The sequence below is a fragment of the Pongo abelii genome, chromosome 17 (genome assembly GCF_028885655.2).
Source record: "Pongo abelii isolate AG06213 chromosome 17, NHGRI_mPonAbe1-v2.0_pri, whole genome shotgun sequence".
Lineage (NCBI taxonomy): Eukaryota > Metazoa > Chordata > Mammalia > Primates > Hominidae > Pongo > Pongo abelii.
This window is the reverse complement of record NC_072002.2, coordinates 46,670,252-46,693,282: the sequence shown is the minus strand read 5'-3', so window position 1 is coordinate 46,693,282 and position 23,031 is coordinate 46,670,252. Positions and strand designations below refer to the sequence as shown.

General features: G+C 38.1%; 1 protein-coding gene and 1 long non-coding RNA gene across 4 annotated transcripts in view; one reads left to right on the top strand and one right to left on the bottom strand.

Annotated features, from left to right (window-relative positions):
- Positions 1-23,031, top strand: part of GAREM1 (GRB2 associated regulator of MAPK1 subtype 1) — a 206,664-nt gene that overhangs the window by 58,341 nt on the left and 125,292 nt on the right. For both annotated transcript variants that reach the window (XM_009252324.4, XM_002828155.6), the window contains exon 2: positions 18,783-18,923. In XM_009252324.4, coding sequence (XP_009250599.4) covers positions 18,783-18,923 — 141 coding nt within the window. The remainder of the gene's footprint in view (positions 1-18,782; positions 18,924-23,031) is intronic.
- The window catches only part of LOC129051540 (uncharacterized), a 29,147-nt gene continuing 13,492 nt past the window's right edge, over positions 7,377-23,031 (bottom strand). For both annotated transcript variants that reach the window (XR_008515898.2, XR_010137575.1), the window contains one exon: positions 7,377-7,492. This is a non-coding gene — a long non-coding RNA (uncharacterized LOC129051540). The remainder of the gene's footprint in view (positions 7,493-23,031) is intronic.

Genomic DNA, 23,031 nt, shown 5'->3' with positions numbered 1-23,031 from the left:
CTTTTAGGCCGATTATATCTTTATAGACCTATCTATAAAACTTAATGGTCTGGTTTTTTTAGTGTTTGCTCATTTCCATTATTTTGATATAGTGTCCTTTCATGTTGAACTTTTTTATTGTGTGCATTTTGAAGTCATAGATGTAGAATGTCATCTAGCCACTGTCTTCAGGGCAACCCACCTGGCAAAATAAAATAATCTTCATTGGTATATGTGTACAGAGAATATTAAAATTCAGTGGTTTTATATGTTGATACTGGAAACATCATTAGGTTTTCAGCATTGACATTTGTATGAGTCTTTGTTTCTTTTAAGTTTTATGTGGTTTTGTTTTTACGGCTAAGCAGTATTTTTGGAAATCTACTTAATGTGAGTGACTCCTCCAAACTGTCAAATATGTAGTTGAAATATTTTTCTGAAGAATATATATTTGGTATAACTTCTGCTACAATGAATTATATTTTATAATTTGATTCTTTTGTATTTTATGTTTGTTTTATTTGTCACATAATAAAGTTCAAAGGAAGCTATGCCAGATTTGAAACTGACACTGAAAATCCCTAACGTTTGACCTGTGGCCCAGTTTATCCTCTTGAAATAAAATTGTTGGGTTTTACGTGACATTAACACCCTGATGAAAATCACCCCGTATTTTGTTAGTTGAATTGAAACATAAAGTTCAAGCCATTGCACCTTAGTGCATTTTCTCATTAGACACAGAAGCTGAATTATTTACCTGAGCCAGGCTAATAAGGTAAAGGGAACTGATTGAAGAAGAAAATAAAACCAAAGTCACCAGTCACGGTGGCTCATGCCTGTAATCCCAGCACTTTGGGAGGCTGAGGTGGGCAGATCACTTGAGGTCAGGAGTTTGAGACCAGCCTGGCCAATGTGGTAAAACCCTATTTCTACTAAAAATACAAAAATTAGCTGGGCGTGGTGGCACTCACCTGTAATCCCAGCTACTCGGGAAGCTGAAGCACGAGAAGCGCTTGAACCCGGAAGTGGAGCTGAGATTGCTCCACTGCACTCCAGCCTAGGTGATGGAGTGAGACTCTGTCTCAAAACAAAACAGAACAAAAAACTGAAGTCGTATTTGTTGAGAGACTTCTATCTATACAGTACTATATTGAGTCCTTTATATTTGTTCTCATAAAAGCATCTCAACTTCCTTATGTAATTATTAATACTATTATTTTAAATGTGAGAACACTGAGGCTCAAGAAGTTAAGTTATTTGCCCATGATCATGTAGTTCATTAATAATAGAACCATGCTTTGGGAGGCCAAGGTGGGAGGATCTCTTGAGGCCAGGAGTTTAAAACCAGCCTGGGCAACATAGGGAGAGATCCTGTCTCTACAAAAAATAAAAAACATTATCCAGTGTGGCGGTACATACTGTAGTACCAGCAATTTGGAAGGCTAAGGCAGGAGAATCATTTGAGCCCAGGAGTTCATGGCTGCATTGAGCTATGATCATGCCAGTGCACTCCAGGCTGGGCAACAGAGTGAGACTGTCTCTAAAAATATACAAATAAATAAATAAACCACAATTTCAACTAAATCTGGCTGTAAATCCAATCCTAGGCTATTTCTGAGAGAAAGCACACTGTGTCTCATCTACCAGGTGGAATAATAAATACATTTAATTTACTGGAAGCAGAGAGTTGGGGATGGAGAGGTTGGGATCTTAGAAACATGCCTGGTCATTTGGCCTCCGATGTCTAGTAGAGCCTGAGATGACACCTGTCCGCTTCTGTGATTCTCTTACTTTCTCTGTCTTTTGTGTGCCTTTTATGGTGTGAGCATGTCTTCACACAGTGTTATAAATACACACATTGCACAAACCAAATGCATCATCTTACGACCTGTCCAACAGTGGAGGACAAACTGGATGTATCAGACTTATTGAGAGGAATGTCTCTATATTGTAGTTTAATGGATTTTCAAAGAATTTTTTATGTAAATCTGAGCCCCCTCTCTCACCTGCCTGCCTGAAATATTCCATGGTATGTGTCAGGCCTTGTGCTAGGAGATTTAGTATATTATGAATGTTTGCAGAAATACTGGTACTACAGTTGCTCATCTGTTTTTCTGAAAGTTGCTTGGCGTAGAGATCTTATCTTTTAAATATTAGTTACAGTGCAGTATTTCAGGGTGTAAAATTTCAGATTTGAATTAAGTAGGCATATTTCTGTTTCATACAGCAGGAGTCTATTATATGTAATTCCTGGTCATTCTACTGTTGAGAAAGGAGTCTTTTGTCTAAGGGTTCATTTGAAAAGAGGTAATAATATATCCCTAATCTTTTTTCTCTTTTGTTTCATGCATTCCTTTTTGCTTAGATTTCACCATGAAGTTCTTTGACTTCATTACCACATATTGCTTTGTCTAGATTAATCTCTATTTTCTTCTTTTCTTGCTGGGATTTCACAGTAAACTGTAAAATGTAGAAACAAAATTATTTCACTTGCTTGGAGTTCAAGATTATAGTCTTTGGGCCTTTGAATGAAGTACTTACCCAAAAATAGGATTTTAATATAGCTTTGTTGATGTTTAAGGTAGGAAGAGATCAATAGAAAATACTTGAAAAAAGTTTTTTTTCTTATATACTCTGCTTTCTTTGAGGGGCTTAAGTGTTTAAAATCTGAGTGCTTAATTTATATTTAGACTTATTTGAACATACACCAATTTATACCTAAGATAGTTCACGTAGAAAGCAGTTTTTACACACCTGCTCTATTGCCTGGTAGTCTTGTGGAATGCAAACAGCAGAAAAAGAGATGATGTTGAGCCAAAAGATCTGATGGGTTAACTGGTGAGATGAGGGTTTCTGCTTGTTTCATGGTGTACACTCCAAGGAAAGATAGGCACTATGGAGACTTAAGTGCATCTTTAGCACTTATTCTCTCATTACTTTTCTAAACATTTTATACTTCTAGTCAATATAGGAATTAGAAGTCACTTTTAGATTACTCAACATTATATGACAGCAGATACATAGCTTAACTTAATCAGAATGTTTTCCTGGAACAAAAATATTTTGAGGGATACAAAGGAAAAAACCTTTCTGATTTGATTGGCATATAGATTCTGCTCCCAAAAGTTAAGTTGCTTTCCTTTAAATTTTTGGACATTTTCAGAAAACAGGGAGCTCCTAATCATGGGTTGCACTAGAATTTCTGTGCTGCATGTTTAAGGCCTGAGATACAAGAGGAGGGATTGAGAGTTGGTTACTGAGTAGTTAGTCTCAACAATGGTCAAATGGATACAGAAGCCACAGTCTGTGCAGTGGCTTTCCCTTTCTGTTGTACTCACTATTTGGTATCAGTCAGGTATTAATGCTGACAGTAAGTTCTCCTGCTGATGGTAAATTCTAGGACAGATGTTTCATCTGTATTCCTCACAATTTTTTGCCATTAATATAAAAGCACTCATTGTTTTTCTGTCTGCATTAGGGATACTTGATATTACCCCATTTAGACTTATGCCCCTGACTTAGTTTTATCAGTAACTTAGAATCAAAGCACATAATATATACAAATTTAACCATTCAAATTGTGAGTTAACAAATACCTCTTTTTTGTAAATAGACACAAGTAAGGAGTTTTTTTATTAAAGGTGTGACAATATTTTTAGTGATTTTAGGGTAATCTTGGCTTTCTGAAGTAATCTAGAGTTAGTAAAAGTAATACAGCCTCTAGAATCAGAAACTAGTTAGGAAGCTTGAAAGAATATATTAGAAGCGTAATATTGATAAATACTATAAACCCAATGGAATTGTTTTGAAGTTGGAAAAAATTAGGTACCAAACTTTGTTCAAAATTTACAATCTAGAACCAGGCTTAGATAGTACTTCCTTAGATTGACACCTTTAGTGGAGTTAGTTTTTTTTTTAAAAAAAGGCAAAACTCTAGTTTTGTGTGTTGAAAGTAGTTCATATATTTTGATTGAGTCATGCAGGCATTGCAATATTTAAATTTTATTTAAATGCTCCTGTGCGTCAATTTCAGCTTGGACTCAAGTCACAGAGACCCAAAGTGAAGTCTAGCTAGGAGATCTGAGGTTGGTATGTTGCCCAGGATGACAGGGACCCAGGTTTATTCTCAGTTGTTGCTATTTCTTGGCCTCAATTCCAGTCCTAACTTCCCTTCAAGGTCTCAGATGGTCGCTGCCACTCTAGTAATGTCATCTACATTCCATCTATCAGAAAGAATAAAGAGGGAAAAGAAGGGCACATTCTCTTTAAAGCTAGATCTTGGTTGCCACTTACGTTCAGCATTGTACTGGAAATTCTAGCTAGGGCTATTAGGCAAGTAGAAGAAAAAACATGGCATCCAGTTTGGAAAAGAAGTAAGACTATGTCTTTTCAGAAATGACATGAATTTGTATACAGAAAATCCTAAGGAATCTATTTGTTTTTGTTTGTTATTTGTTTGTTTTTGAGACAGAGTTTCACTCTTGTTGCCCAGGCTGGAGTGCAATGGTGCGATCTCGGCTCACTGCAACCTCCACTCAGAACCACTGTCACCATCTTCCTTAAGGCTGCAGATCCTTCTCATACACAGGGACCATTGGCCCTGAGTCAAGCAACTATGTTCTCATTTTTACATGTGATTAGAACAGGACAGCAACTAAGCTCAGGTGACACTGTTGTTCTCTATAGTGGTTGTTTTTCCAGAGCCCTTTCTCTGTACCACAACATGTGTCTTAGGATTCACAAAATGACAGCACCCAGTAATGCGCGGATTGTTGAAGTGAATGAGAGTAGAAACGTAGGCACTTGTATAGTGTTGGAGGATCATTTGGGATAGCTGAATGTTAGAGGTGACTTTTAGCATAGTAATAAAATTATTCATTGTGTCCGCTCAGATTTAGAACACTGATTTTCTTTTACATTCCTGGTATCTGTGCCAGAAACTTTGTCTTTTTTAAATCCATACTATGCTTTGCAGGAAGCTTTTATCATCAGGTGGCTTCAGATAGTTTTATTTGATTGATACCACTGTCTGTTCCTTCCTCTTCAGTCTTATACTTTAATACCTCAACCATTGGGCTAAAAGCAGTTTCTTCTCTTGTTCCTAGAGCTTTCTTTTCCCACTGAAGAAATTTTGGTTTCTTCAGTTTCCATTGACTTCAGTTATTACCTGTACTTAAGTGATTTCCTGTAACCACATCCTTCCTGATCACTTTATCATTTCTCCCTCTTAAAAGTTAGTTGCCAATTAGTTATTTCTTTCAGAGTTCTTCTCCTCTTTTTTGACTTTCTGTTTGGAACACCTTGCTGCCTTTTCGCAGACAACATTTTCATTTTTTGATTTCATGATTGTTCTTTCATTGTTTTATAGCAGTTTTCTATGATTTCACCTCTTTGCCTCCACCACACACCGTTTCTTTACTCATCATGTCATTTGATTATAGTCCATCGGGACAGAGAAATACTACCAGAATGTCATGTTGTATTCTCACAGTAAACAGTTCTTGTTTGTTTATAAGACAGTAAAACAACTAGGACATCATTTGTTTTAAATGTTTGAGGATGCTAGGCCGGGCGTGGTGGCTCAAGCTTGTAATCCGAGCACTTTGGGAGGTTGAGGCGGGCGGATTGCTTGAGTCCAGGAGTTTGAGATCAGCCTGGGCAACACGACGAAACCCCGTCTCTACAAAAAAGAAAAATAAAAAATAATGTTTGAAGATGCTGATTAAATAGCATTTAAGTATATCCCTCAGTTTATAGAATCAAATGTAACTAAAAGAATAAGGAGTGGAGTGTTTTAGCCTAAGCTACCTTTGCAAGGTAAGTTTGTGTGTATGAAGAATAGTTAGAAGGAACAGCATGTGTAATAAAACTTTTGTGATTATTAGAAGACCGCTGGTGTTGAGGGTTATGTATACAGATGTTTTAGTTTGGATAGGCTAACTACTGTAACAAAGAAAGAAAACTACAACACATCACAGGCATAATGTCACAGTAGAATGGTATTTCTTACATAACAACTCAGTGTGTGGTCCAGGCATAGGTAGGTGATTTGTTCGAATATGTTTGAATTGAGGAACCCAGCCTGCTGGCAGCTGTGCTATCTTCACTTTGTTCCAAGGTACTCCTGAGAATCAATATTTAGCCATTGGTCGAGAAAAGAGCACAGAGGATAGCTTGTGAGCAGCTTTCATGGGTATGGCCAGGACAGGAAGTAGGAAATGTCGTTTCTCTTCATACATCATTGGCTAGAACTCAGTGACATGGCACATTTAACTGCAAGGGCAGTTAGGGATTGTGGTTTACTGTGCACTTGGAAGAAAGAGGACACTTACTTGGTAGTCAGCCACTTCCAGTGAAGGTATTTTGAAAAAAGTTTAAATTGTAAGAGAAGGCCGGGCTCGGTGGCCCAAGCCTGTAATCCCAGCACTTTGGGAGGCCAAGGTGTGTGGATCACTTGAGGTCAGGAGTTTGAGACCAGCCTGGCCAACATGAAAAAACCCTGTCTCTACTAAAAATACAAAAATTAGCCAGGCTTGGTGGTGCACGCCCGTAATCCCAGCTACTCCAGAGGCTCAGGCAGGAGAATCACTTGAACCCGGGAAGCGGAGGTTGCAATGAGCCAAGATCGCACCACTGCACTCCAGCCTGGGTGATAGAGCGAGATTCTGTCTCAAAAAAAAAAAAAAAAAAAAAAAAAAAAAAATTAGAAGTACAGTGGTTTGGGTATTTAACTGACTCAGTAAGTTTCCTTTCTACATGAAAAGGACAAGTAAACATAATTAAAATTATGCCATACCATTTATTAAAAGAGGAAGGATAAGTACCATATTATCACTTGAACAGCTTTCCTTTTGATATTGGTAAAATAATGCACAACTGTTAAATTTATAATAAGTGCCAACACAGAAATCATAGAACTTATTAAATTATTCATTGTTTAATAGATTTAGCTATGACATAAGGAACAGTTTATGTCCATGACAGATAAAAAATAATATCAAGTTCAGCCAATCTGATTCTTATTATATATGTAGTAACAAATCAAATTATTTCAGTGGGGCCATATTAGTCAGTCAACAACTATTTAAATGTGCACTATAGACAAGGCTCTACCACAGTGCTGAGAAAAAACCAGGCAAATGAGGAATAAAAACATTCTTTAAAAAGAAAAATAAATCTGTCATATAAGATTATATATTTGCAAAGTTAGGTATTTTGGAGTTGAAAGGATTAAACATGCATGCCTTCTGCAGGGATACAGCTTCAGATAGTTGACCAAGCCAGTTACTCTGATGTGAAATACAATACTCTAAGTACAAAGAAACACAAATGTGAAAAAAAAACCTTAATATACTAGCACACAACTTACAGAATTAACTAAAATCACATATACTTGCCTTTTCTTTGTTCTGTCAACCAGGGTGTTTTTTGGTGCAACATAAGAATGGCAAGAAACAAACCCAAAAACCCAACATGAGCGTGTGTCTGTTTTGTTCTCTGGATTCATCCCAACCTTAAGAGAAAAGTCATCAGTAGTTAAACTAACAAGTTGATTATCAACATATTATATTTAGTCATCCGATGTATTTTGTCTTCATGTTTAAAAATAAAAAAGCATTTAATAGAGATTTGGGTTCTGCTGTGACAGATGTTACATAATTACATTGATTCACAACCATCCTAAGTAATTCACAAGGGTGCTTTAATTCATAAAGGCACTATAGTTATGCAATAATTCAGATACATTCAACTGTAATGAAGGTAATGACAATTTGGACAAAGCTAAAATACTTACAATCAGCATAAAAAAATAAGATTCAATGTCCAGGGAGAAATATTCTAACTAAAGATTAACAGCATGTTATGGTCCTGCATACCTTTGTTCCTTATCCCCTACAACCATGTTTCTCAAAGTTGGTGAATGTACAGAACAGTTTTAAAACGGAAAAAGATGCTTGTAATTTCTACCGGTTAAGTTATTTTTACTGTGTTGGCCTTTAAATATTAATACATACACATTAAAAAGTTGATCTAAGATTTGTGTACTCATAAACAAACTTATAAATTCAGCATAGACTGTAAGCAAAGCCATAAAATCAGTGCAGTTTAAATGAGTAGGATTAGGACCAGGGCTGGGCACAGTGACTCACACCTGTAATCCCAGCACTGGGAGGCTGAGGCAGGAGGATCACTTGAGCCTGGGAGGTTAATGCTGCAGTGAGTGTGATTGGACCACTGCACTTCAGACTGGGCGACAGAGCGAGAACCTATCTCAAAACAAAAACAAAGAAAGATTAGGATCAGGAAGACATTCACAAAGGTAGCACTTGAGTTAAGGTGAGGAACTGGGTAAATAAGGGTTGAGAGTTAGAGGCCAAGGCAAGGAAACTGAAGTGAGCAGAGGGTTCGTATAAGTGAGAGTACAGCATATATGTAAACAGAGAACAATCCCTTTGGGTTCTGTGTAGGTTGGGAGCGGGAGGGGGTAACATAAAGTGGTAAACTATTAGAAGTAAATCATGGGGACCTTGAGTATTGGACTCAGGGCCTCATTCTGTATGAATGGAACTGTTGAAGGCATGTAAGTAGTACTATATTTTCATTTTTTAAAATGTTATCTGCAGCAATATTTAAATACATTAGGAGAATGAAAAGATTGAGGCCAGGCACAGTGGCTCACTCCTATAATCCCAGCACTTTGGGAGGCCTAAGCAGGCAGATCACTTGAGGCCACGAGTTTGAGACCAGCCTGGCCAACATGGCAAAACCTAAAAATACAAAAATTAGCTGGGTGTAGTATGCACGCCTGTAATCCCAGCTACTCAGGAGGCTGAGGCACGAGAATCACTTGAACCTGGGAGGCAGAGATTGCGGTGAGCTGAGATCACACCACTGTACTTCAGCCTGGGCAACAGAGCAAGATTCTGTCTCAATAAAAGAAAAAGAAAGAAAAGATTGAAAATCCAGCCAAAAGGTCCACTCCACGAGCACAGGTACGTGGTTCATTACCAAGTTTCCAGGTCCTAGAACATAATGGACCCTCAGTAAGTGTGTGTTGATTGAATATATGATGCCTAATGAAGGGCAGGGGGACATCTAGTTAGAAAATGTGTGGGAAATAAAGTCCAGGATAGGACTCAGAATAAAAGTTAGCAGCTGGTATTAACAAGGATTTGGGAGTTGTCTACAACTAATTGAATCCTTGAGAAATATGTAAGATTGTAGAGGAGACGGGGAACAGGTTAAGGGTGGAGCCTCGCTAGCTCCTACAGTTACGGCAAATGTCAAGGAGAAAGCACTGAGAGAAAATAGCAAGGAGGGATCAGAAAGGTGGCTCAGGAGATCTGTTGACCCAGAAGCCAAAGGAGCAGAAAAGAGAATTACCCATTTGTGCATGTCCAACTTATAAATATTTATTTTGGATTTTGAAATTGAATCCTTTTTTTTTTAAGCAGACTAACTTTGAAGGTTTCATGGATTCTAGTTATCCTAGTGTTAAAAATTATTTTTACAGGTAGGTAAGACTTAATGTTGAAAGGATCAAGGTCAAATGGGGCAAGTAAAATCCAAGCATATCCCAGAAGCATGTTAAATGTGGGGAAATTTCAGGATGGCATTCACATATTTTGGAATTTAACATGCACTTCTTTTAGATGTCTCATTACTACATCATTGAGTTAAATATATAAATTTTAGTACATTATATGTAGTAGTTAAGCAACAGAATAATTATGTCACAAAATTGTTTACTTTATGAATTCATTTAGTATAATGTCTCTATTAGTGGCCTACCCTAGGATATTTTAAGTGATTATATTAAGTTTTATTTCTAGACAATTTTTCTGGAACTTATTTTGCCTAAAGCAGGCACACAGCTCAGTTAAAATAAAAAAAGACATAAGCTCAAAAATAGGCATTGGTTTCTTACTACTTTATGGCTTTAAAAATCATTCTGAATCCTCTTGCTGGAGTGTTTACTACACGAGCTAGCAGTAGGACTTAACATTAAATTTTCATTTTGATTAACTTGACTGCAATTGTTTCTTGGCTGCCTCTTTAGAGCCCACTGTGGGATAAAATTAAAACAGTTTTTATGATACAACAATTTAGTTGCAGAAAAAAACATTTTTTCCCCCTGAATGGCAGTGTGTTCTACCTCTGGGTTTTCTGCATACGCCCCATGGCTCTGGTTTCTCTCTTCTCCAATCCATCTTTTAGAGTTCCGCCAGATTAATTTTTCTAAAGCAGAACTTTGGCCATCTTCTCATCCAAAACCCTTCGGTGGTTCCCCTTTGCCTCCCTCTTATCTAAACCCAACTCATTCTTCAAAGAAAGAGCAGCTCACATGCTGTATTTGCCCTTTCACATTTTTCTTGATCTCCTCTGCTGAAGTCCCGATCTCTGCTCTACATTTCTTTTCTTTCTTTTTTTTTTAAGACCATTATCTGGAGCATAGTAAGTACTTAAAAAAACTTAGCAGTTATTAAGTTTCTACATCCATCTTCTTTTTATTTTTTTTATATTCAATTAGTCTTTATTATTATTATTATTTTTATACTTTAAGTTCTAGGGTACATGGGCGCAACGTGCAGGTTTGTTACATATGTATACATGTGCCATGCTGGTGTGCTGCACCCATTAACTTGTCGTTTACATTAGGTATATCTCCTAATGCTATCCCTCCCCCCTCCCCCCACCCCATGACAGGCCCTGGTGTGTGATGTTCCCCTTCCTGTGTCCAAGTGTTCTCATTGTTCAATTCCCACCTATGAGTGAGAACATGCGGTGTTTGATTTTTTGTCCTTGCAATTGTTTGCTGAGAATGATGGTTTCCAACTTCATCCATGTCCCTACAAAGGACATGAACTCATCCTTTTTTATGGCTGCATAGTATTCCATGGTGTGTATGTGCCACATTTTCTTAATCCAGTCTATCACTGATGGACATTTGGGTTGGTTCCAAGTCTTTGCTATTGAGAATAGTGCTGCAATAAACATATGTGTGCATGTGTCTTTATAGCAGCATGATTTATAATCCTTTGGGTATATACCCAGTAATGGGATGGCTGGTTCAAATGGTATTTCTAGTTCTAGATCCTTGAGGAATCATCATACTGATTTCCACAATGGGTGAACTAGTTTACAGTCCCACCAACAGTGTAGAAGTGTTCCTTTTTCTCCACATCCTCTCCAGCACCTGTTGTTTCCTGACTTTTTAATGATCTCCATTCTAACTGGTGTGAGATGGTATCTCATTGTGGTTTTGATTTGCATTTCTCTGATGGCCAGTGATGATGAGCATTTTTCCATGTGTCTGTTGGCTGCGTAAATGTCTTCTTTTGAGAAGTGTCTGTTCATATCCTTCGCCCACTTGTTGATGGGGTTGTTTGTTTTTTTTCTTGTAAATTTGAGTTCTTTGTAGATTCTGGATATTAGCCCTTTGTCAGATGAGTAGATTGCAAAAATTTTCTCCCATTCTGTAGGTTGCCTGTTCACCCTAATGGTAATATCTTTGGCTGTGCAGAAGCTCTTTAGTTTAATTAGATCCCATTTGTCAATTTTGGCTTTTGTTGCCATTGCTTTTGGTGTTTTAGACATGAAGTCCTTGCCCATGCCTATGTCCTGAATGGTATTGCCTAGGTTTTCTTCTAGGGTTTTTATGGTTTTAGGTCTAACATGTAAGTCTTTACTCCATCTTGAATTAATTTTTTATAAGGTGTAAGGAAGGGATCTAGTTTCAGCTTTCTACATATGGCTAGCCAGTTTTCCCAGCACCATTTATTAAATAGGAAATCCTTTCCCCATTTCTTGTTTTTCTCAGGTTTGTCAAAGATTAGATGGTTATAGATGTGTGGTATTATTTCTGAGAGCTCTGTTCCATTCCATTGGTCTATGTCTCTGTTTTGGTACCAGTATCATGCTGTTTTGGTTACTATAGCCTTGTAGTATAGTTTGAAGTCAGGTAGTGTGATGCCTCAAGCTTTATTCTTTTGGCTTAGGATTGACTTGGCAGTGCGGGCTCTTTTTTGGTTCCATATGAACTTTAAAGTAGTTTTTTCCAATTCTGTGAAGAAAATAATTGGTAGCTTGATGGGGATGGCATTGAATCTATAAATTACCTTGGGTGGTATGGCCATTTTCACGATATTGATTCTTCCTATCCATGAGCATGGAATGTTCTTCCATTTTTTGTGTCCTCTTTTATTTCGTTGAGCAGTGGTTTGTAGTTCTCCTTGAAGAGCTCCTTCACATCCCTTGTAAGTTGGATTCCTAGGTATTTTATTCTCTTTGAAGCAATTGTGAATGGGATTTCACTCATGATTTGGCTGTTTGTCTGTTATTGGTGTGTAAGAATCCTTGTGATTTTTGCATATTGATTTTGTATCCTGAGACTTCGCTGAAGTTACTTATCAGCTTAAGGAGATTTTTGGCTGAGACGATGGGATTTTCTAAATATACAATCATGTAATCTGTAAACAGGGACAATTTGACTTCCTCTTTTCCTAATTGAATACCCTTTATTTCTTTCTCCTGCTTGATTGCCCTGGCCAGAACTTCCAACACTGTGTTGAATAGGAGTGGTGAGAGAGGGCATCCCTGTCTTGTGCCAGTTTTCAAAGGGAATGCTTCCAGTTTTTTACCCATTCAGTATGATATTGGCTGTGGGTTTGTCATAGATAGCTCTTATTATTTTGAGATACGTCCCATCAATACCTAATTTATTGAGAGTTTTTAGCATGAAGGACTGTTGAATTTTGTCAAAGGCCTTTTCTGCATCTATTGAGATAACCATGTGGTTTTTGTCTTTGGTTCTGTTTATATGCTGGATTACATTTATTGATTTGCATATGTTGAACCAGCCTTGCATCCCAGGGATGAAGCCCACTTGGTCATGGTGGATAAGCTTTTTGATGTGCTGCTGGATTCGGTTTGCTGGCATTTTACTGAGGATTTTTGCATCAGTGTTCATCAGGGCTATTGGTCTAAAATTCTCTTTTTTTGTTGTGTCTCTGCCAGGTTTTGGTATCAGGATGATGCTGGCCTCATAAAATGAGTTAGGGAGGATTCCCTCTTTTTCTATTGATTGGAATAGTTTCAGAAGGAATGGTACCAGCTCCTCCTTGTACCTCTAGTAGCATTCAGCTGTGAATCCATCTGGTCCTGGACTTTTTTCGGTTGGTAGGCTAATAATTATTGCCTCAATTTCAGATCCTGTTATTGGTCTATTCAGAGATTCAACTTCTTCCTGGTTTAGTCTTGGGAGGGTGTATGTGTCCAGGAATTTATCCGTGTCTTCTAGATTTTCTAGTTTATTTGTGTAGAGGTGTTTATAGTATTCTCTGATGGTAGTTTGCGTTTCTGTGGGATCGGTGGTGATATCCCGTTTATCATTTTTTATTGCATCTATTTGATTCTTCTCTCTTTTCTTCTTTATTAGTCTTCCTAGCGGTCTATCAATTTTGTTGATCTTTTCAAAAAACAGGCTTCTGGATTCATTGATTTTTTTGAAGGGTTTTTTATGTCTCTGTCTCCTTCAGTTCTGCTCTGATCTTAGTTATCTCTTGCCTTCTGCTTGCTTTTGAATGTGTTTGCTCTTGCTTTTCTAGTTCTTTTAATTGTGATGTTAGGGTGTCAATTTTAGATCTTTCCTGCTTTCTCTTGTGGGCATTTAGTGCTATAAATTTCCCTCTACACACTGCTTTAAATGTGTCCCAGAGATTCTGGTATGTTGTGTCTTTGTTCTCATTGGTTTCAAAAAACATTTTTATTGCTGCCTTCATTTCGTTTTGTACCCAGTAGTCATTCAGGAGCAGGTTGTTCAGTTTCCATGTAGTTGAGCAGTTTTGAGTGAGTTTCTTAATCCTGAGTTCTAGTTTGATTGCATTGTGCTCTGAGAGACAGTTTGTTATTCTTTTACATTTGCTGAGGAGTGCTTTACTTCCAACTATGTGGTCAATTTTGGATTAAGTGCGTTGTGGTGCTGAGAAGAATGTATATTCTGTTGATTTGGGGTGGAGAGTTCTGTAGATGTCTCTTAGGTCCACTTGGTGCAGAGCTGAGTTCAATTCCTGGATATCCTTGTTAACTTTCTGTCTCGTTGATCTGTCTAATGTTGACAGTGGGGTGTTAAAATCTCCCATTATTATTGTGTGGGAGTCTGAGTCTCTTCGTAGATCTCTAAGGACTTGCTTTATGAATCTGGGTGCTCCTGTATTGGGTGCATATATATTTAGGACAGTTAACTCTTCTTGTTGAATTGATCCCTTTACCATTATGTAATGGCCTTCTTTGTCTCTTTTGACCTTTGTTGCTTTAAAGTCTGTTTTATCAGAGACTAAGATTGCAACCCCTGCCTTTTTTTGTTTTCCATTATCTTCCTCCATCCCTTTATTTTGAGCCTATGTGTGTCTCTGCATGTGAGATGGGTCTCCTGAATACAGCACACTGATGGGTCTTGACTCTATCCAGTCTGCCAGTCTGTGTCTTTAAATTGGAGCATTTAGCCCATTTACATTTAAGGTTAATATTGTTATGTGTGAATTTGATCCTGTCATTATGATGTTAGCTGGTTATTTTGCTCGTTAGTTGATGCAGTTTCTTCCTAGCATTGATCGTCTTTACAATTTGGCATGTTTTTTCAGTGGCTGGTACCGGTTGTTCCTTTCCATGTTTAGTGCTTCCTTCAGGAGCTCTTGTAGGGCAGGCCTGGTGGTGACAAAATCTCTCAGTATTTGCTTGTCTGTAAAGGATTTTATTTTTCCTTCACTTATCTTAGTTTGGCTGGATATGAAATTCTAGGTTGAAAATTCTTTTCTTTAAGAATGTTGAATATTGGCCCCCACTCTCTTCTGGCTTATAGAGTTTCTGCTGAGAGATAGCTGTTAGTCCGATGGGCTTCCCTTTGTGGGTAACCCGACCTTTCTCTCTGGCTGTCCTTAACATTTTTTCCTTCATTTCAACTTTTGTGAATCTGACAATCATGTGTCTTGGAGTTGCTCTTCTCGAAGAGTATCTTTGTGGCGTTCTCTGTATTTCTTGAATTTGAATGTTGGCCTGCCTTGCTAGGTTGGGGAAGTTCTCCTGGATAATATCCTGCAGAGTGTTTTCCAGCTTGGTACCGTTCTCCCTGTCACTTTCAGGTACACCAATCAGACATAGATTTGGTCTTTTCACATAGTCCCATATTTCTTTGAGGCTTTGTTCGTTTCTTTTTACTCCTTTTTCTGTAAACTTCTCTTCTTGCTTCATTTCTTTCATTTGATCTTCCATTACTGATACCCTTTCTTCCAGTTGATCGAATCGGCTACTGAAGCTTGTGCATTTGTCACGTATTTCTTGTGCCATGGTTTTCAGCTCCATCAGGTCATTTAAGGACTTGTCTACACTGGTTATTCTAGTTAGCCATTCGTCTAATCTTTTTTCAAGGTTTTTAGCTCCTTTGCGATGGGTTCAGACTTCCTCCTTTAGCTCAGAGAAGTTTGATCGTCTATAGCCTTCTTCTCTCAACTCGTCAAAGTCATTCTCCGCCCAGCTTTGTTCCGTTGCTGGCGAGGAGCTGCGTTCCTTTGAAGGAGGAGAGGTGCTCTGATTTTTAGAATTTTCAGCTTTTCTGCTCTGTTTTTTTCCCCGTCTTTGTGGTTTTATCTACCTTTGGTCTTTGATGATGGTGACGTACAGATGGGGTTTTGGTGTGCATGTCCTTTCTGTTTGTTAGTTTTCCTAACAGTCAGGACCCTCAGCTGCAGGTTTGTTGGAGTTTGCTAGAGGTCCACTCCAGACCCTGTTTGCCTGGGTATCAGCAGTGGAGGCTGCAGAACAGTGAATATTGCTGACCAGCAAATGTTGCTGCCTGATCGTTCCTCTGGAAGTTTCGTCTCACAGCGGTACCCGGCCATGTGAGGTGTCAGTCTGCCCCTACTGGGGGTGCCTCCCAGTTAAGCTACTTGGGGGTCAGGAACCCACTTGAGGAGGCAGTCTGTCCGTTCTCAGATCTCAGACTCCATGCTGGGAGAACCACTACTCTCTTCAAAGCTGTCAGACAGGGACATTTAAGTCTGCAATGGTTTCTGCTGCCTTTTGTTCAGCTATGCCCTGCCCCCAGAGGTGGTGCTCTGCAGGGCTTATTCCTCTTGCATAGCACTCATCATAGCTTCTCTAATGTAAAATTACATATGAACCCACCTCACTCTCAAGAATGACTTCTTGAATGTAGGGACCAAGTCTTCTTTATATTTTTGCCCACTCCCTCATTGCCTTTTGCATAAAAGATAAAAAATGTTTGTTGGATAATGAATGAATGTTTGTTGGACTGGTTAAAAATAAATGTGTAAACTGTCCCCTGTTCTATGTAATCCTGATCTTCTTACCCATTACTTCCCCCGCCTAGCATCTCTCACCTTCGAATGAATTTGTAATTTAATTACTTATTTTTGTTATTGGTACTGGCTGTCTTCTCCCTGTTGAATAGTAAGTGCCCTAGGGCAGCGATCTTGGGTTTGTTCACCGGTGTGTGCCTAGCACTCAGAACAGTGCTTGTTATATTGGTTGAGTGAATGAATGAAACTTGAAGCCAAAGGTCAGTTTTTCCCTGTTCTTTGGATTATTGTCAGTGGTTTTCAAGGTAAGAGACATTGTGGCATTGGAAGAGCAGGAGAGAGATGGAGAGAGACCCCAAAGTCAGCTTCTGCCACTTACTATGCTGTGCAGCTTTGGGCAAGTTTCTTGACTCCTCTGAAGTTCATTTCATAACTTTTAAAGGTTAATATAACTTGCATTACAATATTTATAGAAGGATTACATTTTAGAGGGAAAAAGCCATACCATAAAATCAGTAGCTTATGTGTCCTGATCACTGCTAATACCTGCTAGAACTGGTGCTACACACTTTCCATTCACTGTGCGTCTCCACGTCCACTCTGTGCAGCAGGGCCTGTTATATTAATAACTGTTTCACAGGTGAAAGGAGGAGGTTCCTGCCCAAGACCACACCGTGGTGGATAGCGGAACATCGCTTGAGACCAGGTCTGTGGGACTCTAAACCTGGTGCTTGTAATTCCTGCCTACTGTGCATATGCTCAGCAGGGGGCTGCATGATTTCTCCTTTGGAGCAGCAGTTCTAGATTTTTCTTTCCTGCCCTAAGGTGGTTGAGGGATACAAAGGGCTCATGAGGACCACTGGCCCCCAGGCAGTATCTTTCTGAAAAAGCCAGGCTACATCCTCTCAAGAGGTGATGGGCAGCATAGTCTAGTTTGAAAAATCCCCCCGATGAATTGGATTCTCCCCCTTCTGCTAATGTACCTCCACTTCCAGATCTGTTTTTCTCTCCCTGTCCCCTTATAAAGTTTTTTAACTCTTTGTATTTTGTACTATAAAGTGTTTCTGCATTAAGACTTTTAACCTTTTTATTTTATTTCATTATTTATTTTCTGAGGCAAGGTCTCGCTCTGTTACCCAGGCTGGAGTGCAGTGGCACAATCTCAGCTCACTGTAGCCTCCACCTCCCGGGTTCAAGCGATCCTCCCATCTCAGCCTCCTGAGTAGCTGGGACTACAGATATGTGCCACCACACCTGACAAATTTTTGTATTTTTTTTGTAGAGACGGGATTTTGCCATGTTGCCCAGGCACGTCTCAAACTCCTGGACTCAAGCGATCCTCCCACCTGGAGTGTTGGGATTATAGGCATGAGCCACCATGCCAGGCCAAGACTGTTTTAAAGATTGTTGCATTACTGTTTTGGAAACAAATTAGACAGTTTAGGTTGGGATAGCCAAGTTGATCATTACAGTCTCTTCTATTTATTGAAAAAGTACTGAAACTTTTAAGAAATTTTGAGAGATCTACAAATGCCATTTCAAAACACACATTTAAATCACTAATAACTTAATTACTGTAATATAGTGTCAAAATAAGGAAGGCTGTTTTCTGTATTAAAAAATCAGCTTTTTCAGGTATTTTCATTGAGCACTTAAAATTACTAAACTAGGATGAATGGGACGGATTCTTTCAGCATCTAGAAAAACATCTTTCAAGTTTCAGGGAATGAATTTCTCTTTTGAAATAGTTTGTCGTCAGTTCAAATGCCGAAAAGATACTTCAGAAAATATTAAAATGAAAAGAAATTTCATTTATATGCTATAAATCATTATTTTTAATTGATCGGGAAGTTTGGTAGGAGGCCAGAGAAACTTGGCAAACATAAAATTTAAAAGGAACTGTGAGTATTTAATTTCAAGTACTCTTTCAACAGAGATAAGATTATTTATTTTTGTAGCTTTATTGTAGTGATTAAATCATAAGTTTTCAATCCATCTGACCTAGCTTTGAATCCTCACTTTTCAGTTTATTAAATCTGTGAGCTTAGACATGTTAACATTTCAAACTTTGATTTTTCTTACCTGTAAAGAACGAGCATTACCTTTTACCTACCTCCTAAAGTTATCTTATTACATGAAATAGTATATGCAAAGCATCTAAACAGTACCTAATGTATTCTAGGCACTTAATAAATGTTTTATTATCATTAAAACATAATCATTTAGGTATAATGTGATATTTGAATATCTATTTGCAAATGAGTGGGAAACATTTTTTATGGACTTCTATGTACAGTTGTTAGCTTGGTGTGGAATACCCTTTTTTTTAAAAAAAAAAAAAACAATTCAGAGGTAAACTTTATCTCATCTTGGGATGAACTGTCAACTTCTGCATTAGTCAAGTTTTAACTAATGAAATTTTATTGCAAAGTATGGAGAAAGCAGATTGTGAATTCTGAGTTTCTCATATAAAATTGTATTTCCTAGGAGAGTGCGTAGAAGGGCTGCGGGAAAATGACTACCTGCTGATTCATTCCTGCCGCCAGTGGACCACCATCACTGCCCACAGCTTGGAGGAGGGTCACTATGTCATTGGGCCAAAGATAGAGATTCCGGTACATTATGCAGGTAAGACTCCTCCGAGGGCCAAGATGAGGCAGCGAGAGAAAGGAGATGTGAATAGCTAAACTTTTCCTCTAAGAATTGTCTGTAAACTAGAAAGTAGAATGACTTAGAGAATCAAACATTTGTGTGTGGTTATCGATCAGTGAAAGCTCAGATTCATTTTGTTAGAAGTATTTCTAATTAATGCATGTAGTTAAATGGGGATTCTTATTAGGTATTTATAAGATAGAAATTTTACAAATAAAACACCTCTATTGTCTTGGAATTAAAATCAATACATGTAGCCAACCTCAGAGCTTCAGGGGGTCATGTCTCTGAGGAATCCTCTATACAATTTGAACATTGCTTTTGTGAATGACTTTGTGAAGATTTCACAAGATTCCGTCTCACAAATTAACATTGTGGTCTGGTTTTAAAAGTATTGGATTGGTAGTTCATATACCTGGATATGTCTCTCCTTTCAATAGGCATTTAGATTACAGGCAACTGAGATGCCCTCGCTGCTTTAGTTAAATGAGGGTAATACCTGCCTTCTCACCTCACTTTGAACTCGACTCAATGCAATAGTGCCATTTAACTGATTTTTATTGAGTATATTCTGTGTGCCAGTACTGTTCTAGGAGGTTGGGATACATCTAGTGGCTTAAATAAGCTTTAAATAGTGATAGCTTGTAAATGCAATTTAAAAAAAAAAACTTAAATTACCATATGCTTTTTCCGGCACTAATAATACATTATATAAAGGATCTTAGCCTTTTCTCTATTATTGTTCAATATTTTCCAAGTCTCTTCAGACCTTAATCAACTAACCATAAATTGTGTAGCCCTAGACTGTCATTGTGTTCTTGAATAACCCCTTTACAATGCCCAGAGAGTTATTATTTGGAAAAGGGACCTTACTGTATTCCCACTGTCTAGACACAGCAAATGGTATTTGTTTGATGAATATTTAATGAATGAATGAATAGTTTGGTACCATTTTTGATTCCTGGGAATCTTCAGTTGCCGATATGACCCAGGGATTACTTAGCTTCTCAAAAATCCTTCTTACTCAAAAAAAATGATAAGAAAGACAGAATTTCTCTGGCCTAAAACTTTGTCCTCTAGAATTGTATTTCCTAGCCCTAAGAGTAGCCTTCATGGAAAAAGAGAGAAATGTATAGTTGTAGAAAGCATTACATCTGTTAGATTGTAACTCAGGCCAATGGGGCAGTTTTCATAGGGGCGCAGAATGAAACAAACACCTTACCCTACCCATTCTCTCATCAGAATGGTTCCTACTAGTAGTGAGGTGCATGCTACTTTTAGCAAGTCCAAATTCTGTTTCTGTCTTTGCGGAAAACTGGAAAGAAAGGTAAATTGCTACATTGCTTCATCCTATATACTTTTACCTAATCTGCTGTATTCTTCTATGAGGAAATTACATTTTACTCTTTCCCCCAAAATCACTGTGAAAAACTCTGTCAAATCAGTCTTCCCAAAAGAGTGCCCTCATTTTATCACTTCCTCAAACCCCTTTAGAGACCGCATCCTGCCGCTAGATTCTTTGACTTGTTGTTGAATGCCTTCCAGACGCTGGTTCTAATCTACTTCTCCAAACTGATCTTGTCTACTCCGAAGAGTGAACCTCCCACACTTGCTACATTAGGCATCTCACTGTTTCCTGAACATACTAGACACTTTTCCATTTACACAGTCTCTAGATGGCTGGAGTTGCCTCCCTCAGCCCATCATTTCATCAGGAGAGTGCAGCCGTCCTCTGCAGCCCCATGTGGTCTCCTGATGTGTCCCATTCATTTAGCACACGTCCTCAGTCTTCATTCAATTACCTTTTCCTGTGTACACACTCACCAGTTGGACTGTACAGTCCTTAACAAGTTATACCAATTCTAAAAAACACCTGAAGCCTTTGGATCTGTACTCAAAAGAAAATTATTTGTGGCTGTGGGTGTTCAACTCAGGGATCGCAAACTTGGTTATACATTAGATTCACCTGGAGAGCTTTAAAAAGACTGATGTGGGGTCCTGCCTCCAGAAGTTAATTGGCCTGGAGTGTTGGCTGGATATCAGAATTTTAAAAGCTCCCCCGTGGTTAAAATATACAGCCAGTGTTGGAAACCCGTTGTTCTAGAATGAGCATCCACAATGTGAGATAAGAGATTTCCTGAAAGACGCACAAATATTTGTAAATATTTTGGTGTTTGGAACTTCTTTTTAGAAGAACCATCCAGCTTCCATTGGGAAGAAAGATTTGATATTGTTGAGCAGCTTACTTTTGATCCATAAGGAAGATGACGGATTATGTTGCAAATGATACATTTTTAAAAAATGAAATTGAGGTGCCAAGACTAAGAGAGGAAACGTGGGCACTAAGATCACATCATTCAACATAAAGGAGAGAAAATATATTAAAGAAAGAAAAGCTTGAAATAGGACCGAATAGTTCATGAGATCATTTGCCATTAAACAAAATAGAATGAATGGCTGGTCATGAGTGTCTAAATGTTCTAAGCTATCTTCCTGAATTTTTTCAACAAGAAGTTTAGGTAGAAGTTTTGAAGTACAAATAGATTCCAGCTGATCATTTTGTTTTAGGTTTCATATCTTAAGATAGCACCATGAAACTTGCTTTACAAAGACAAATTTAGTGATTTGGTAGGTTTTTTTTTTTTTAATCGTATAAACTAACAGGTAAATAAGGCAGTGTGGTTTTATAAGTGTTTTTTGTTTGTTTGTTTGTTTTGAAACAAGGTTTCACTCTGTCACCCAGGCCAGAGTGCAGTGGTGTGATCATGGCTCACTGCAGCCCTGGACTACTGGGCTCAAAGGATCCTCCCACCTCAGCCTCTTGAGTAGCTGGCACTACAGGCTTGTATCTGGCACCACGCCCAGCCAACTTTTAAATTTTTTGTAGAGACCAGTTCTCGCTTTGTTGCTGGTCTCAAACTCCAGGTCTCAAGCAATCCACCTGCCTTGGGCTTTCAAAATGTTGGGATTACAGGTATGAGCTATCACACCTGGCCTGGGAGTATGTTTTGATTACAGTGTAAAATGGAGACCCATGAGTCTTGATATGATTGATCATTTCAAGGTTATAGTGTATATATTTTGTCTCCAAGAATCTATTTATTGCCAAGTTTAGGCCTTGGAAGAAGGAGAGCATATAGTACATTGTGGAGACCAAAAATCATTTATGTCTCCCTAGCTTATTTGTGCTCTACTTTTCATTAGAGGAAACCCTTATATATGAATATTTCACCAATTTTTCAGAATTTCGTCTAGGTTGAAATGAATCTCACATTCTTTGAGGACAGTTAATAAACAGTAATTAAAAATGTTTAACAGAGTAGTAAAGCCCACCAGCTTTGTAATCAAACAACCTAGTTTGATTTCTCATTCTGCCATTTTCTGCCTATATTACTTTGGGCAAGTTACTAAACCTCTTTAAATCTTTGTTTCCTCATCTATAAAGTGAAGATAATTATAGTGCCTTTCTCTTAGGGTAATTGTGAAGATTGAAAGAGAAACACCTTTCAGAGTGTTTACCACTTAGTAAGCCTCCATAAGTGTTAATGGTGATGATTATGATCATGTTAGTAACTAAATGTTTCTAAGGATTTAATTCTTTATCCTGCACTACTAATTACAAGTTGAATTGTTGAATTACTTTTCTCTTCATTCAAGCTAGTTGAATACTGACACCCCTCGATGTTATTTGGGCTGCTGTTTTTTGTTTTGCTTTTGTAATTTTATTTTGAAGTTGCAGTAGTATAGTTTACTCCCTTGTGCCATTTCCCCGGTTTTACCCATTTTTAGTATCATTTTGCCACATTTGTTTTTTATCATTCTTACCCTCCTCCCTCCCCACCAAATGCACATACAAATACAGACAAATATGCTATTTATTTTTTTCTCAGTTATTTGAGAGTAGACAGCATACATCCCCCTAATACTTCACTGTATATTTCCTAAGAACAAGGATATCCTCTTATATAACCACAGCACTGGTAGCAAATTCAGTACATTTAATACTTTAATCTACTGTCCATGTTCCAGTTTTGTTGATTGTCCCAATAATGCCTTGGTGCATTTTTCCCCCTCCAGGACAACA